Raw genomic sequence first — 18,518 nt, 5'->3', positions numbered from 1 at the left:
AAGAGTCAGAATAAAGTCAAATGATGGGAATTAATGAATTTACTCACAATGTTAGCGAATGCTTTCCATAAAAAATTAATCATTTTCTGCGTGTAATAATGATAAAAGAAAAATTTTCTGTAGCAGAGAAAATGAGAAGAAAGCTGAAAGAGAAGAAGGAAAGTGGTCAGAAAAACACTTGGTATAGTTTTCTAAGAAATATTTATTCCTTAAGACATCAAACATTTGAAAATGATCCTTTACAAATAAATCTCTTAAATGACTGACAGGAGATCGGCAATGATTTCAACAATGTCAGCAAAAGTAAATGAAGTGCATGAATAAGTTTTTATGTATGTTTTTATTCTTTCAGTAAAATGCATTTATTGCTGAAGTCAGCCACATATTGAGAAAGTGCTGCAAGTCTCCACATCATAAACAGATCATTTCAAAGGTCAGAGGTCACTGAGGAGATTTGTTTTTCTTCCTCATCTTGGCCTCATGAAGAAAAGTTCAGTTAAGGTTGAATTTAGTGGAAGTCTTTTGCAGTTTTTATTGTCGGAACTGTTCTGGTCACATTACGCACGGCTTCACGTCCTGATAGACACTCTGGTGATGGTGATGGAGCTGGTGGTAGTAAGATCCTCCGCTGCTGGGATGATGGAGGGAAGAGATTCCATTTAGGTTTAAAACGAATTCCTTCCTGTCACACACAGGAGCTGAGTGGCTGGAATACCGAGACAGTCCCACTGCAAACAAACAGGACACAAGAGGTCATCATCTCTACAGCTGGCCTCCAAGATGTCCAGTAAATATTCTATTTTTTTTTTTTAATTGTCTTACAAACCAAGATTGCAAAGACCGAACCAAAATAGAGCAAGTTTTCATTCATTTCAGGCATTTTAGAAGGAAAAACTGATAGGTGTCACTTTCTAATACATTTCATAAAGATTTTCTAAGCTGCAACTAACCCCTTTATCAATAATGGACAATATTTAACAAAGGCTTTATAAATCATTTATAAGATATTTTTTAATTTTCTTTTTTCTTTAGGGTGGCCACACTTGGATGAAATTTCCTTTTTTTTTTTTAACAATAAAACATCTGCAGGTAACTTTTGATTTTGCAAAACCTAAATAAAATAACAATGCACTACCAAGTCTATTGGTTACAGCAAATTAACTAATCCTGTATGAAGCATTAACTACCACAAATTAAGTCCGTTATATTAATAAAACCTTCACAAATGTGTTTTATTAGAAAATGGTACCAATTTCTTTAGCCGTGTGTTTTAAAACTGCTGCCAGATAACATGATTAAAATGAAACGATGCAAAAATACAGCGACAGATTACATTATAAACGCCGTGGAGGCAGATGCAGCTCATTTAAAGGCCACAATGGAGCTGTATTCAAAAACAGCAAGTTTTTTTTTCTTTGTTAAGAATATGCATGTGACAGCGTATTTAATGTGATTTTCTGGGCTAATTCACTCATTTTGTTGTGCTTCTCTCACTGTGTATTGTTCTTTTATTCGATACATTTTACAGCACGAAGGCCTCAAACGCTTTCTGTGGAGATGCAATCAAAAAATAACATAAAAACACTAGCTATACGTGACACAGAAATTTGTGCACATTTCAGAAATCATTTTAAAAATGCATGATACAAATAAACTGGAAGACTAGGATTTTACTTCACATTGTAAACAGTTAATTTAAACCGTTAAGCTCAGTGTTTCTGTGTTTTACTTGCTGCGTTTCCATTACTTGGTTGGACAAATGGTTATAATTTTATTCAGAAGAGGACGACAAGGTGCATTTTCTTCATATGTTGCTCACCCGGTGCAAATTGGTGCAACAGAAATGCACTGTGAAAATCAAATTTCAATAGATTTGTTCATTTTGTGCAGTTTAACGTGTATGATGCCTGAAAGAAATGTGTTTTGTCTGATAACTGATCGGTTTGAGAGGGAAAAAAATGGCCTGAACCGAAAATCATGAGCAAATAGTCATGAATAAATGTAAAATAATGTAGATTATATGAGACGGACGTAAGTGCGCTTCTACCTGATATGTCAGAAGAATCTCGTGCGTTATGGTGCAGGTAGCTCTGATCCAGAGAGTAAGAGGACATCCCAGTGTGCATGGCGGAGGAGTTCTGACCGCCTGGTGCCAGAGACTGCTGTTTGATGTATGAAGACACTCCAGGTGAGCTCCAGTGTGAGGCTGCATTTGCATATGGAGACTGACAGTCCAAAGTGCCCACCATGGCTGGGGAGGACTGCAGGGGGCTGCTGCTGCTGTCCGGACAATAGTCTGAGTTAGTGGCCGCCTGACATGCGGCCATATAGGAGGACCCGGAGCCTGAAGACATATGTGGGACGTGATGCCCTCCTCCGAGCCCCTCGAACCCCCCTGGCACCGTATTCCCCATCAAGTCTAAGTTGTAGCTGTTGTGACAAGCTAACGAGCCAGGAGATGATTGGAAGTCAAAGCTCTGCGGCAGCATGGATGCTCCAAACCCGATACCGTTCATCATCCTGTACATTGGTTTCAGAGCTTGACATTTCCTTCGGAACCCCCGAGGTCTGCGCCGAAAGGAGCCCTCCTCGAACATAAACTCACTGCCCGGGTCGATGGTCCAGTAGTGGCCCTTGCCAGGTCTGCCCAGACCTTTGGGCAGTTTAATGAAACACTCATTCAGAGACAGATTGTGTCTGACAGAATTTTTCCATCCCTGATATGATCCCCTGAAGAAAGGGAACCGGGCCTGAAGGAACTGATAGATTTCGCTTAAAGTGAGCCTCTTAGTCGGAGAGCTTTGAATTGCCATCACAATCAGAGCAATATACGAGTAAGGGGGCTTTTCTGGTCGCCTCAAGCCTGAGTTTCCCTTTTTGCCTTTAGCTGGTGCATTGTGCGCGTTCTCCATCCCTGGCTGTGCGCTCAGCAGCGCTGCGCTCAGAGCACCGGCTGCTGGACTGGAGCGCAGGGGGTTGGATGGATCCAAACGTTGCTGGGAAATCTCGGTCGTCATGGTTGCGCCTCTTTTTTTGGATTCGGGGTCTCTACAACACGTGGGCCACTCACTTTTCATGTATTTCAGGCGCTATTAAAAGTTTCCTAACGCAGTATTTAAAGAGGCCAGTGTCCATTTGCGATGCGCTGCAAGGTTACGACCGTGAAAATCAAGAAACGCCTGCCGCTGTTCCTCCTTCCTCTCTCTGTCCATTGCTGGCAATAATCCCACAAGAGAGGGGAAATAAAGCTCCTCGGCTTTGCTTGCGCATATCCACCCGGCCAAACACAACTCGACCACCTATCAGTTCTTAAATCTCTCACTGCCCTTCTACCCCCCCAAATCCCTCCAAGAAATCGCCAGGAACTACTCCCTCCCCATCTGGCCGGGATCCAGACTGGGAGCCGGACACGGCGCAGTGGAGTAAGACAAATCTCCTCCCACGGATCATTTTCCAAAACACCTCTGTCCACATTTGACATATATCAATATCTGGCATGAAAACCTGACAAACTATGAAGTGACAGAGTTTGAATAAAGCGATCCATTTTCCCCTCACGTGTGCTACAGACAGCGAGGATGCCTGCGGGTAGAACTTTAGATTGTAAAGTTGCACAGGACAATTCCTGAGTCCTGATTTGTTTGGGCTCTGACATGAGAGGAAGCATGCTTTTTCCATCAGAGCGTGCCAGCATAGGCTACCACACACAGCGCTCAAGTGTCACTTTACCTCTCGGAGTCTGGATTACATCCCTGGAGAAAAGAATTTATTGGAGAATCTAGCAGAAGTCTTGGGAACGACTCAGACAATAAAATATGCAAATGTAATCTCAGGCAATGTTAAATACTGCAAATGCCCTCTCATTTGTACCTGGCATCACTTTAAAGCACCGAGCTTAAGGTATGAAATCACTTCCCATCAGCAGAGTTAAAAGAAACCCAGACTATCAGCAAACATCCAACTTGCAACCCCGCTGGGTCCAGGATGCACAGCTGCCTTAAAGGAAATTTACTTTCTAGTCTCAGAAGAATGGGCCAACGTGGAAGACATTTCTTCCTATTGTGGATTGGAGTCGAGTTTGGTCAGGATGCAACGTTTGTATGAAGCCTTTCCTGCGCATGTGTGGTGACTGAGGCGACAGCTATGTGCAGGCCAGAACAGAAAATATAAATATTGGATGCCTCATTCTGGCACCAGTGAGATTCATGAAGACTGAAAAGTAAATACTTATATGGTAATTTCTTTTGGAAGTATTAAGGTAAATTAGAAACTAATAACAGGCTACATGTATTTATTATTATTATCAATAATTAGGATTCACAAATTGTGTGCAGAAGGTAAGAGAGAGACATTTATTTTAACAAATATCTCTTCAACATGTGCAGGCAAACGTAATGTTAGACTATAGTCTATAAAATCAGGATTGTAGGAGAGACTTCGTACAACTTGTAATCAATTCCTGCACTTTCTAAACATTTTGTGGGGTGGAGTCATGAACACACGCCCAGATAAACATCACTGCATTGACACCTAATAGGCGTTAATGCCTCAGAGATGTGTCAGCCCTTATCTTTGGCTCAATAGTCTGTGACTAATCAGTCATTCAAATTATCGTACAACAATAGAAAACACATATCAGCATGAGTAAGTTTTTATTTCATTATATAGAGCACAGATTTTGAGAGAGACATAATAAAAATAAAAAAGTGCATATTTTAAAACGTTTGTGGAACAAAAGACAATGGTCTGTTCAGTAACATTTACAACAAATATTTTAATATAAAAAAATCTGAGAATTTGAAAATAAAAGGGAAACAACCACAGGTACAAGAAGTAAAGTAAGAACCCATACCACCACAGTAATGTAATAATTTAATCCCAACACAGAAGTAAACTTTTTTTCCTCTCTTTTGTGTTGGGTTTGCTGTCTCCTCTGTATCCACCATCAGTGCATTATGGTGAGATTTAATCTCCAAATAATATATTTCTGATAATGCAGGACTGTCTATGAGAGCAGCCCACCGCCGTAGGCGTTTGGCACATGCGCTGTGAAGGAGTCCACATGGCAGGGCGCCCTAACGTATGGAAATGAAGCAGGTGTATTTGAATGATGCATCATCAGTTCAGTGTGGTGCGACCAGGTGAAGGCAGGGGGGAGAAGTACATGTCCTTTGTTTAAGTCTCTCTTAAAGGGTGTGCTGAGGATACTGTCGATAGCGAATGAACTGGTAAACTTGGGGCAGGAGTCCGTCTTGTTGGCCGCAGCAGACTGCTGACTGCTCTGTGACTCCTCTGCCTGCTCGGACACGTCCTGCTCCCTTTCGAACTTCTTGTTAATGCGCTTTCTTCTGCGCCGGAACACCCCATCAGCGAACGTGTATTCGCTGTGAGGATTGAGCATCCAGTAATTGTCCTTTCCCCAAGGTCTAGACGGGTCCCGGAGCACTTTGAGAAAACAGTCATTCAGAGACAAGTTGTGTCGAACCGAGTTCCTCCAGCCGGTGTAACTGCCCCTGAAGAATGGAAACTTCTTCATCAGGTAGTCGTTTATCTCTGCCAGAGTCAGACGTCCGGAGGGAGAATCCCGAATGGCCATGGCGATGAGAGCGATGTATGAAAACGGGGGTTTGGGTCTCCGCGTGTACGGCTTGGACTTGCTGCTCCCGCACGGTGCAACAGGTGAAGGGCTGTGCGCCACGCAGTCTCCATCCGACCCCAGCTCCTCCTCAGCAGACAGAGGAGATCGCGCATTCCGCTCTGCATCACTGGACATCTCGAAGTGTTTCATGTCGTAGTGGCTCCCACACAACACCTCCAGCTTCATGCTTACAGTGGCGCAGAGTCAGATCAGTCCAGTCTTAAACTCCAGGGAGTTCTGTGCGTAAAGCCTTGTGCGTCAAGACGCGGAGTGCCTTGAACTGTAGCCAAAGAGCTGCGTCTGTGCAATCATACCTGTCTAAGCACTGACGCCTGTCTTACCTATAGTGTGTGTGTGAGCAGCAATTTATAGCAGGCTCACCTCCCTCAGGACCAACCCCAAAAGGGCGGAGCTACACGATTTAAAAAGATTTGGAACATCACAAAACATCCTCACATGGCGTGAGTGATAGTCTCTAATAAATCATAACACAGGTTTCATCCTGATCGTATTATACAATGTTTAGCAATTAGCTGGAGACGACGTTCACTTTACACCCGATTTAGCAGCTTTATCTGTCTCACCTGTGAAATGTGATCCGTCAGACACCTTGGGACTGTTTCACCTGAGACAACCAGGGGGCGTAGAATTCCTTTGTATCCATAAGGTGCGGTGCCTGCAGGTAGTTTTGTTTGTGTCAGGAAGCGCAGGAATCACAGCCAGAGTTATGCTTTTCCCTACACACTGATTTCTTTTACATCGCCATTATGCTGAAAACAATATGCTGCACTGCTTTCAAAAAAAAAAAAAAAACATGCTCCCTGTGCTAGCAGTATTTAGACAGTCACGTGTCCTCAGGAGCTCTAATAGCAAAGGTGTGAACTATAGATATCTCTGCCAACTTTACAGCCCACGTAGAAACCAGTGTTGTTGTGTTTCTCTCTTAAACAAATAAATGGATCCTGAGCTTCCTGTTGCTCAGTGCCAAGATAGTGAATTGGCCAAACAAATTAGTTGTTGTGATTCCTCTCTGAATGAATTGCCTCGAGGTTTTGGATGGCTTTCGAAGAGGGGGAGTCTCTCCTGATCTGATTCCAAGGAAGAAGTGCAATTATGACTACGAGGCCAACAGGTGAACTCTATATTATGCCTTTTAATGTCAGTGCCTCATGCTTTTGTATCCCCACTCACAGCCTGGGTTGATCTCCTCCCACTCCTGCAGGTTCACCTGGGAGTTATGTTGAACTCAGCAACCTGTTCCTCATCTTATCTCCTGTAAATCAGACCTCACGACTGGTTGTGTTGCAACGGTGTCACCAAATATTTAAATGGAAAAAATAACATCCTTGTATATCACCTGGAAACCAATGTTGACATCACACTTACAGCGCTGAGACATTATCACTGTGCCAAGTGGTTCGACTTTTGTTTATGCAAACTGCAGGTTTCAAAGTGTTTTGCATGTAGGTTACACATGTTTGCGCTGGTGTCAATGTTTTGATTTTTCAGGTAATAATCTGTTTGTGTTGAGTGTGACACAGAATCTGTGGTGAAGTCGCTATTTTGAATGGTGGCATGTCAAGGATGGATTCCTGCGAGCTAACCACACAATGACAAGAGCTCAAATACCATGTACTCATCCTGTTCACTGCATGTGGCAGCTTGTGAGGCCACCGTGAGTCTGTGTGTTCTCCTATACATCGCGATCTGCTTAATAACAGCTTTCTGGTATGGTTTTATAGCTGGAATTGTATGTGTGCATCAGTGGGGAAAATGAAGTAAGCTACACTACCATTCAAAAGTTTGGGGTCATCCAGGCAATTTCATGTTTTCCATGAAAACTCACACTTTTATTCATGTGCTAACATAACTGCACAAGGGTTTTCTAATCATCAATTAGCCTTTCAACACAATTAGTTAACACAACGTAGCATTAGAACACAGGAGTGATGGTTGCTGGAAATGTTCCTCTGTATCTCTATGTAGATATTCCATTAAAAATCAGCTGTTTCCAGCTAGAATAGTCATTTACCACATTAATAATATCTAGACTGTATTTCTGATTTATTTCATATTATATTAATTGAAAAAAACTGCTTTTCTTTCAAAAATAAGGACATTCCTAAGTGACCCCAAACTTTTGAATGGCAATATATACTGGACTTGAAGTAAAGTCAGTGCACTTACTGAAGACCATTATTAGAGTAGTCTTTCAAATTTGGTTATGATTAATTACATAAAACTGTCTGTGACTGTTTCTAACGTGAAAAAATACAGTGGTTTTAAAGTGAAGTATTTATCTGATATGATATTTATTATATGTTACCAATACAGACATAATAGTGTGCAATATTTTAGTATTCTATGAGCTAGAGAATAAAGAAAAAAACTAAATTATGTTGTTGTTCCATTACTTTATAATCTTATTATCTTGCCTATTTGCAAACAGGTTTAGTATAAAACGGGTACATTCTAATCCTTACCAGACATATTAACCTAAGAAAACCCCATTATGAATAGCTTTAAATAATACCTGTCCATGCTGATTCCAGATATGTCTCACTGTCATATTATATCTTTAATTATTTTAACTGGAGGCTCAGTGCTGCTGCTCTGTGTGTTTCATCCTTCCTCTGTCTCTGCTAAGTTCAGAGTCATCAGATTTATGAGCACATTAGACAACAGAATAATGGGGGGCCTTTCTGCAGACACTAGATCAGATAACATCTTTTAGTTTTTTTCTTTAACTCCATTTTGAAAACAGAAATGCCTGCGAGCTATAAAAATGGAAAACTTTCAAAGAATGAAGTAAGTTCCAGACTGAGCAGCACAATAATGACAACAATTTTTCCTCTGAGCAACACGTACAAGCTGGCCACAAAAGCAGCATTTTTCTTGTCACAGTTAAACAGACTTTGAAATTTCGGGTGAAAAAGGAATTGGTGCAGTAAGCTGCTTCTGTAGCTCTGATGTTGGCCTCGAGGTTTCACCTGTTGATATGGTGGAATGGGAAACATGTGAAGCACTGACACAGTTCAGTGATACAGTGGCTCTGTGTTCAATTCCTAAACGTTCAAAAATCCAGAACTGATAACAAATGAATAAACTGTGTGCACACAGTAGTTGCTTAAGAAGTCCTTTACAGACCAACGTATATAACATATGATATGTTGGAGCTCTGTAGTTGGCTCATCGTCAGTTTCTTCCATGATTCTGTCAGTTTTACGCTCCAGCTGATCAGTGCGATCTGGAACTTCACTGGGCCCAGTGGTAACTTATGAAAGAAACTCAGTCACAACCCCATGATTTCCAACTAGTTCCTTCTGTTGGGTTGTTTGTGAAGGAAAATAGCTTTCCAGTCATTGGTTGGAGGGCACGAGGAAGAAGAATCTTAGTTGGTTGCATGTGTAAAGAACAAAGCTGTGGCTAAAAACAGCACAGGAAGGGCAACACCAAATGCAGTAACAGTAGATTTAATAGTCATGTTGAGGTGCACTGAATCATGCGTCCTTAGACTAAATCATCTCTCCGTGACTCCGCAGCTGCATAGATTTTCGCTGATGCCACTGGTCAGTTTAAGAGCTTGTGTTGTATTATAACATCATGATGCACCGTCGGTAGAGAAATACGAGATGAGACAATGAAGATGAAGTTTTCCAAACACTTGAGAAGTGTTTACTTTGTGTGTGTGCGTCAGTGAAAATTGACTGTTTGTGTCTGTTGACCGACTATTCTGTTGTCAAGGTAGTGACATATTTTTGAGGATATACAGAACACATAAAACCGTTTAGTGTGAGTCATAAATAAAACAGAGTCAGGTGCTGGAAACAGTCTGTTCCCACTTGTTCTTTGCGGATTGGTGCATGTATGTTCCTTAAATTAACTAAGCAGCATTCACCTGTAAACATGCATATATTCGCACGTATCTTTCAGTTAATGCAATACGATTCCTTTTACTTTTCTTTAGTAGATAATTTTCTTACATACTCTGGACAGTTTATGACACTTTTTCAAAAAAAGATATGAGGAAAAAATATTTAAACTTCGCTCAGCATCTCAGCAATGTAAACTCTTGCAGCAGATTCCACAAGACATCTAAAAATAACCCTGTGAAGATGTCAAACTGACAAGGATTCAGTTTGCATAACTCCCGCTGAAGGCTTGTGTCTCTCCCTCTCTCTCTATGCAAACAAAAAGCTTTCGCGTGCAAAGCTGCAGGTCATTTGAGATGTTCAGATGTTTTGCAGAAGATTAAGCTGCTGCGAGTAAAGACCTGGGTAGCTTTAGAGTTTGGGCGGCATTCAGTTGTTCAAAATGCAAATAGAATTTCATGTTGATTCTAAGAATTCCTTCATGCTATTTATGGAAGGCATGTGTTTATTATCACTGTACAATACGTCCCACCTCAAAATATTTCGTCAGTCACTAATTATAGTATTTTGACAGCTATGTTTTGAAACCACGTTGCTAGTGTCTCAGTATTTAACTGGAGCATTATGGTTTTGCACAAACATGTGCGTGTTAGTCACTGCCAGACAGCTTATAGAGACAAGTTCTTCACGTATATTTGCTTCCACATGTTTGTTCACGTAGATCTCGTCCCACCCTATGAACGTAGTCTGGCGTTTATGTGTGAAAGTTCTTTATATGTGACTTTTTGTAAATTTAATCACATGGTCTTTGCACTCTGACAATAATAAGTAATCAGTGAGTCACAAATTTAAAGATGACAGTAAATAAAATGCATGTTCTCGCATGTCTCTTAACAGGAAAAGTAGCAGTGAAAGAAGGAATGAAAGCAGGCCCTTACCTGTTGCTGGCTTGGGAAGTTTCTATTTTGGTCTAGTCTCTTTGGAGGTGAAGTAAATGAGCTGCCAGACAAATGGGAAGAAAAAACTGCATGAAAGAAGCAATAAATACAAAAACAATAGATTTGATCTTCAGGTGGAGAAACAAAGAAATATCTTTGCTATTGCTCCATGATTTCCTGTTGTGCTGTGGGAATAAAAAATAATAAAAATTGAGCAAATATCTGCTGTTTTTTTTTTTTTTTTTTTTTTTAATTTTCCAGCACTGATTTGCATAGTTGTCAGCTATATATTTTATATGTGATCTATATTGTTCTAGTGTTATTTTTGATAAACCAAACTCCTCAAAATTTTAAATAACATATGAAAGTATTTATATCGGGTGATTTTTTTTAGAAAAGCGAAACTGTCAGAGCAAAAGCCCCATGCAGAAGGACTAGCCAGGTAGAGAGAGAAGTATGGTTAGCAGAGAACAATAAAAACCTGGTGCAGCACCCATTTGGTTTTTTATGTTTGTATCAGAGGTCATTTCAGTTAAGATTTTACATGCATTCTGAGACGAGTAGGCCGAGTCGGCATTAGGTGAGGGAACTTGGTGTAAAAGCAGAGACATATGCGTCTTTTAGGCCTCTGTGTGAGTGCTCCACTTAACTTCTCTCTCATGTTTAAACAAAGAAAGTGGGGGAATGAGGTAAACACTACTAAAGACACAGCACCAAGTGGGGGACTGCGATAGAGATGTAGTTTAGTTTGCAAATGGGGAAACAATTTCCTCACTGAATGGAGGTATAATGTCATAACAGTGTGAGTGATGATGGTGAAAGCTTTAAGGAAAGGGGTCGATCCTCTCTCTATTTATTCCCTCCAGGGTTCTGGGTAAGTGAGGTCTGTGTTGAGGCCTTGCGTGTGAGCAGACAGAGTCTTATAAGCTGTTAGTGACGAGTGGCAGGACTGCAAAACTGTTCACACCATCGTAGAGAGAGAAGCTTGATAAACATTGCAGTCTGAGTGTGTATGGGTTTGATTTAGATATGTGGCTCAACTTTTCACTTCTATAATATGCATTGTTCTCTTACAATCTAAAGTGCTGTACAAGTTTCTTGTTCAAGTCGGAGAGTTTTGACGGAATTTGTTGGGTACCTTTACCACAATTGCAAGAAATTGAAGCTACTTTTTTTTTTTTTTTTTGCAAACCTAAAGTTGTCTTAATGGCGGCCTTCAAAGAATCTTCAAAGATATATTACAAAACAAACTGTTTAGCATCTGTGAACATTACATAATTTGCAGTTTTCACCTTGCGCAACAAAAGCAAAAAGCCCTGTAACTGTTAGCCACAGATTCATCCAGCATCTGTTGAACATTTACCATCTCTCCTGATCTCACAGTTTATAGACACAGTGTCCCACAGAGAAACATAAAATGAAATATGTACAACGCTATGATTACAGTTCAGGTTTAATCGTTACAGATTTGCAGAGTTTTACTGTTTGCTCATTTAATTTACTAGCTGTCTAGTTTTTATTCATGCAGTGTTCTTCTGTGATTTTCTTTACTCTTCAAAGACTTTACACAAGTAATAAACTCGTTAAAGTTGTCTCAATATATATCTACTTCCTTCTCCATCTATATTTTTACTATGAGAATATTTAATTATTAACAACATAAAAAAACAAAGAATAAACTTACGTACACTGTATAGAGATCATAAATCATGGCACTGTGGAGTTGAGTGCATACATTAAGCTATAATGCAGATTTGTAATTTGATAGAGTAAGTAATTATTGGCTAAAATGTTGCATTTTAAGGATCTTCTATTATCTGTTGTGTTGTTTCTATGAGGCACATCATCATTCATCCTCCCTCTGTGTGATCAACAGTGTAGCGTTTTCTTTCATTTCTGTTTTTTTTTTTTGGTTGCCATCTGTTTTCATGCCCAAAGCTTCAGACCATAAAGCCTCTGAAATAGAAACAATTTAAAGCCGTAAACAAGCACCGATGTGTTCTCTCATTTTCTTCTTGTGCATGTACTTATGCTGCCATAGCAACTGTTAAATTCAGTCAAATTCAATCAAATTCAATCACATAAAGTACAAAAAGTTCAAAAAGGAAGTTAAAGCCATCTGCAAGCACAACAATCAAAGCCAGTCTGCAAGAAAATTAAATCAAATGATTGAATTAAAATATCAAGGTAACTGGGTTGATCTTTACAACAAGCCAGTAAACTGAAACAGGATACAATATATTACCAAATATGTATACGCAAATTTAACCTAATTACTAAACTAATCTTTTCAGTTAGTTTGGACATTGTCTTATTAAAGACATCAGTGGATTTTCTTGCTCATCTTTCCCTTCTTTTTGGGTCTGTTTGTGTTCAGATTTTGAGGCTGCCATATGAGCAGCTGTGTGGAAATTGTATGAAGCTGAAACAAGCTAAAACAGCTGAACAACAAAGCCTTATTTCCTTCTCTGATCACGGCGGCTTATACAAAGTAGGTTATATTCAACTGACACCTCTGCTGCCCAGAGGAACAAATGTACAACTGATATGTAAACATTATGATATTCCCTGTAATAACTAAACTAAACTAAAGGACCCACAGAGTACCATTTCTTTAATCTGAAGTCTCACTACTTGAATGCATTGGATTTTACATAATTTGAACATTTGTCATTGCTTTGTTTAGACAGTTTTCCAACATGTGACCACAGTAGGATCACAAATGCTCATACATTGTTTTGGCCTATTATGCTAATTTTCTGTTTTTGGGTGTCCAGAAAACTGAAGCATCCCTTCTGGCATAGCTCCGCACAGTCCTTGGGTAAACTGCAACACAAAGAATTGTCGAAATAATAAACATAGAATAGAAAAGATGATATACAGTAATATAACATGATATATTAATTCCCAAAGGAAATTTTCTTATGAAAGTAATGCAAAACATACCTACTCAGGCTATAACAACCTGATCACGGCCAGATCCAAGCTAAACTTTGGCTTCTGATTATTTTAACACCGGGTAGCGTGTGTGTTTTCTGTTGTCACAAACAAGCCAGTATACCAGTATGACGGCTGACCAGAAATCTACAACCTTTATCTGAAACAACAGCAGTTGCGTGAGGCCATGCTCTGCTGCCTTGTGCCTAAACATTTAAGGCAGCTTTCATACATCGACATGTGGGATCTTGATGAGAGTCACGGCACTATCAACATCTTGATCATGCTTTATTGGTAATGTTCGCTTTTCACGACATATGAAGCCCAACATCATCTAAAGCCTATCTTGACTAAAACGGTGAATTTCTATGTTTTAAAAGCACATTTCAGGACAGAAATGTTTAATTTAATATGGACTCTACAGCATCCTTGAGTATGGTTGCTTATTTAATGTACATTAAACAAATGTTTGTGACACGTTGCATGTTTTAACCAGGTGAAATGACTATCTATAGAGACTTATTAAAAAAAGACTCTGAAAGCTGTTAGCAGGATATAGCCTGCCCCAACTGTGCTCAACTTGTTTTGGCTGCCTTCAGGCCTCCAAGTCTCATTTGTGCAGGCAGGAAACCAAAAAAAAAAAAAAAAAAATCTCTGTGTTGGGATCCCCTTCAAATAAGGAATGCTTAGATACTATCACAGTTACTACGTCTACAGAACCTGTTTGGGTTACTTTCAAATGAGAGAAAAGAAGACAGGAGGGGGGGAAAGAAAAAAAAAAAACAAAGGCCCTGCGTGCAAATCAGAGAAGGAACTCCCTTCAGGTGAGTGCCTGTAAAATGTTGGCTTTGCACGAAACCAACACTGGTCTACTGGCACACACCTTATTTACACCTACTCAGGTAGGAGTCAATCAGAGGGCAAATGCCATCCTGTCAAGAAGATTTAATGTAATATGGATTCCAGGCGATTATAATCTTTATGTGTTTATTTTTAGTGTTTGGTTGCTGTTTTATATTTGTTGCTTTCGTTGCCAGGGTTGTCTTTCCTATTTCAAATGTTCTGTCTCCATAAAGCACCACAAGGCCAGGCAGATGTTAAAACTTTTTACAATCATAAGACCAGTAACCCATTGTCTGTGTTTCTTTGTGCCTTGTTTACATCAGCAGAATTTTGCAACCTTCGTTCCCCAATGACATAGCCATGCTTTCAGTGTAAATGAATGAGGCTACGTGGAACTTTCGTGGATCAAGTGAAATAAAAGCGATGTCTGTTTCTCGTGTGGTCTCTGCTGGGTTCCATAAACAGATCTCCCAGGTGGTCTAAGTGTGCCGTGGATTTGTGTTTGGATTTGTCTTTGCATGTGCTTTTTGTCTGCTTCTTTGTGAACGGTGGTTATAGCATGTTATGGAGCATGTGTGCACATAAGAGGGGAGAAACAGAGAAAACCAGCACTTGCATGGAGGAAAGCCAAGCGCTTATGGATGGTGGCGTGCTCAGCAGAGCCAAATGCAATCTGACAGCTAAGTTTAATGATATTTATTTCCAAGCAACACGCTTCCAGACCTGTTCTGGATCTGTTCTCTCCACTGGACTTGAGTTCGGTCCTACAATGCATCCAGTCTGGTGTGAGTTTACTCGTAATGTCTGTGAACGGGGAATGTTTACAACATGTTTGATGAGTGTGTGTGTGTGTGTGTGTGTGTGTGTGTGTGTGTGTGTGTGTGTGTGTGTGTGTGTGTGTGTGTGTGTGTGTGTGTGTGTGTGTGTGTGTGTGTGTGTGTGTGTGTGTGTATGTGTGTGGGCGTGCATTGCCATCGGTATGTGTACCGACTCCTCGTACTGTCTCTGAGAGTGTTATTGCATGCATGTTGACAGCAGTAATGGATCTTTTATGACAGTTTGGATACACACACTATCCTGAAGCTGAATTAGCCTGCTCCTACCTGTCATCCCAGCAAGATTAAAAATCTCAGCTGCAGTCCACCCATCTTTGTTTCTTCGGGGCCCACCGCAGAGCTGCATCGGGTCAGAACTCTGTTCAGTGTCAGCTCAGGTTCAGACTCACAGGCTGAAGCTGCAACACCAGTCGCCATTTTCTTGCTGTAACAGATCCAGCACTTAAATACTTTATGGAATTGTGTTTTCTATATGAGCCAATTCAGTGAAGCTGTGTTTGGGATACAGTTTGATTGGTAACCCCAGGAATATTTACCATAATGTAGTTACAAAAATAACCCTGCTTTATACCCATTGTAATAATATAAAATGATATGAAAACTGAATTGTAGGCATTCTCACAGTAATTTTAAGTGTATTCAAAGGGTCAATGGTGAACGTACATTCCTCCCAGGAAACTTCCACAGGATGTACAGTAGCATCATTACAACATGGTCTTACATCATTTTATGACCTTGATTGCTAAACACAAGTTTGAATAGACACAAATAGTTAGCTATCAGTGCAGTTAAAGTAATCAGAGCTTGTATTAGTGCATATAAAACAACAGTCAGTGGGTGTGTAGGTGTTTTAAACCAATCTTGTATTGCTGTAAATTTCATTTTACGATCTTACCAGGTCAACTGATACTATCATAAACTAAACTCGTTAGCCAGTATTTCATAAGCGAAATGTGGTATAAGTTATCATGCCCATATCACACTGTGTAACGTAATTACTTTTAACAACTTAAACTATCACCAGCTTACTTTTGCGTCACTATAATAAGATTCCTGCATAGTTCATTGTACACTGCCTGACTGAATTATACTGGATGGATGAATTTTTTTACAACACAAGAAAAACTGCATGCTGTGCAAAAATACGTAACAAGGTGTAGTTGTGTTTGTTCCTGGGATGAGTGTTTAACTCTTGGTAGTTAAACAAGCAAAAGGGTTGAAGATAAATGTCTTATTTAAAAAAAAAAAAAAACATTTTGGGGGACTTTTTTTCTTTATAATAGTGATATTGTGTGTCTAAGTCTAAAAAAAAAAAAAAAAAAAAACGCAAAAAAAATGAATTTCCTTCTGGGGATTAATAAAGTCTGTCTAAGTCTAAGAGATTTGTATATTCTACCAGGCCCCTTAAATATCTCAAATAAATAATAAATACTTGTAAATGTTGTATATGTTCTTTGTATCTAAACATTACAATAGTGTTGATAAAACAAATTATCAATAGTATGTCATTTTAACAGCAGACATCTTGCACAGCATCCAACAGAAAAGCATTACTATGAAACAATTATGGCTCTGTTCAAGTGTCCAGCCTGAGTTCCTTTGCTGCAGGTCTTCTCCCCTACTTTCCTATCTGCCTCTCAACTTAACCTGTCAAACAAAGCCAAAAAAAGAACAAAAAGAAATTCATTACTTGTGATTTTACTGCTGTGACGTTTCAAAATATCTTCTGTGTAAAATGTCTACAGTGGACTTCTCCATAAATTCAAGTTTAATACAGAAATGGGGAAAAAAAGTACCTATATAAAACACTTTAGAGTGAAGCGCAGTTGAGTTGTCACTCACAGAAAATATGAGTATGACAGAGAAGGGGAGGTGAAAAAAAGAGGCTATTACAGTTTCCCTCTTGTGCCACCTGAGGAGTTTTCTTAGCGCTGTTTACACTTGAGGATTTATTGCATTATTTACCAGCTTCTAAAACAGCTGTCACTTGTTGCTGTCAGTGAGAAAACCTTCCCACACCTTCTTTACCCTCCTCATAATCTTTGGAAAGTCATGTTTGACTGTCTGGTGACTGATGTCATTGTAAATAACATTTGAAAGAATGTCACTGGTCCAGGTGTCTCACCCATTTTAATGGATTTGTGTAACAGGATCTGACAGACAAAAAGTCGTCACATAAGCTCAGCTGCATAGTTCAAAAAAAAATTCTAAAGTTTACCTTCACCCCAAAGCGCTCGATATATATAGAAATGCTGCTTGTACCTTTAATGAAATCCTTTTAGTATTTTTTTATTACTATTTACAACAATCCAGCATTACAGTTAGTAGTTGTTAACTCTATAATAAAGATGGAAAATTCAAAACAGAACCAATGCTTTCTAACAACTAACTAAGGTAAAATTCATAAAACTATCCAGAACAAATCATGCGTCTCATCACTAAAAATGTGTTCTTTTAGAGCAGTGGACATTTTCACTCTTCAGCAAAAGCAAGTATGTGTCTTGGTGTGTGGTATGTCTGCAATGAGGAGAATGTAAACTGTGCTGAAATGTGATCCTCACTCTTTTATAGTTTTCCCAGGTTTAGAGATCACAGAGATTAATGCCACACGCACAGTGTTTGAAGCCATCATGCAAAAGCCAGTTTCACCATAGTTATGACTGCTTTTTCCCTCAATCATACCTGAGGTCCTGGCAAAGTCTTCTTTTCAGGTTTTTTGTTTGTTTTGTGTGGTTTCCTGCAGCTGACTAGCAGTCACATCAAAAGCCTAATTTATGTCAAGTCGCTGGCCTGTCTGGTCAGCATGGCTTGCAAAAATTAGTTCAGGACAAACTTGCACAATCATCCAATGCCAGCCAGGGTGCGTGAGAGACTCCGCTCCACCCCTTTTCATAAATCATTCCTCATCTAGCTGATCAGTAACATCAGATAAAGCAGCATAAATCAGTTGTCTATATAAACATTCCTGATTGTGACTGGTGAATATGAGTGGTTGAAAATGAGCTAAGTCTAGGCATGATTCATGTGGGTAAGGCTCAAACCAGATGACAGAATCATCTGAATCGCACCCAGGATCTGGTAAGCTGGAATCCAACCAGGGTAAATGAAAATATCAAGTCTGTTTGACCTTGGAAGAGTCCTTGTTCTTGGGGGAGTTTCAGAGAGTCAAAGTGTCTATTACCCAGCCTCAAAAATGTTCTTAAATTCAAATGCATATACTGGTATTTAACAACCAAAATACTCATAAAAGCGCTACTGAGGCATTCACTGACCCCTAACAGAGTAGTCATTGTTTTCTGTGATAAAACACAAAGAAATCTATCCACATTAGGTCCTTTCAAATTATGCTACAGGTCTACATCCACACAGCATATTGAAAAAGTGTGCAACAACTAAAGAAGGCACAGTTTTACAGCTATGTACTATATGATTTGGTGGGCCAGGGGACATAAGA

At 39.6% G+C, this 18,518-nt stretch overlaps 2 protein-coding genes across 2 annotated transcripts; both read right to left on the bottom strand.

Annotated features, from left to right (window-relative positions):
• Positions 1-184: 184 nt before the first annotated feature.
• On the bottom strand, positions 185-3,378 carry foxf2a (forkhead box F2a). The gene is made up of 2 exons (XM_023270468.3): positions 2,048-3,378; positions 185-728 (listed from the first exon to the last, which is right to left on the bottom strand). The coding sequence occupies exons 1-2, from the start codon at positions 3,075-3,077 to the stop codon at positions 553-555; spliced, it is 1,206 nt and encodes a 401-aa protein (XP_023126236.3). The 5' UTR covers positions 3,078-3,378; the 3' UTR covers positions 185-552.
• Positions 3,379-4,635: 1,257 nt separating this feature from the next.
• On the bottom strand, positions 4,636-5,982 carry foxq1a (forkhead box Q1a). The gene has a single exon (XM_023270469.3). It carries the CDS (start codon positions 5,822-5,824, stop codon positions 5,006-5,008), a length of 819 nt encoding a protein of 272 aa, XP_023126237.1. The 5' UTR covers positions 5,825-5,982; the 3' UTR covers positions 4,636-5,005.
• Positions 5,983-18,518: the final 12,536 nt, after the last annotated feature.

This window comes from Amphiprion ocellaris, chromosome 10 (assembly GCF_022539595.1).
Source record: "Amphiprion ocellaris isolate individual 3 ecotype Okinawa chromosome 10, ASM2253959v1, whole genome shotgun sequence".
Lineage (NCBI taxonomy): Eukaryota > Metazoa > Chordata > Actinopteri > Pomacentridae > Amphiprion > Amphiprion ocellaris.
Note: the sequence above shows the minus strand (reverse complement) of the source record. Positions and strands in the feature narration are given on the sequence as shown.

Bases quoted from the DNA above. Each gene is read 5' to 3' on its own strand.
- foxf2a (XM_023270468.3), bottom strand. From the start codon at position 3,077: ATGAAAAGTGAGTGGCCCACGTGTTGTAGAGACCCCGAATCCAAAAAA. The intron at 729-2,047 runs GTAGAAGCGCAC...GTTTGTTTGCAG, and splicing joins AGATTCTTCTGACATATCAG to TGGGACTGTCTCGGTATTCC.
- foxq1a (XM_023270469.3), bottom strand. From the start codon at position 5,824: ATGAAGCTGGAGGTGTTGTGTGGGAGCCACTACGACATGAAACACTTC.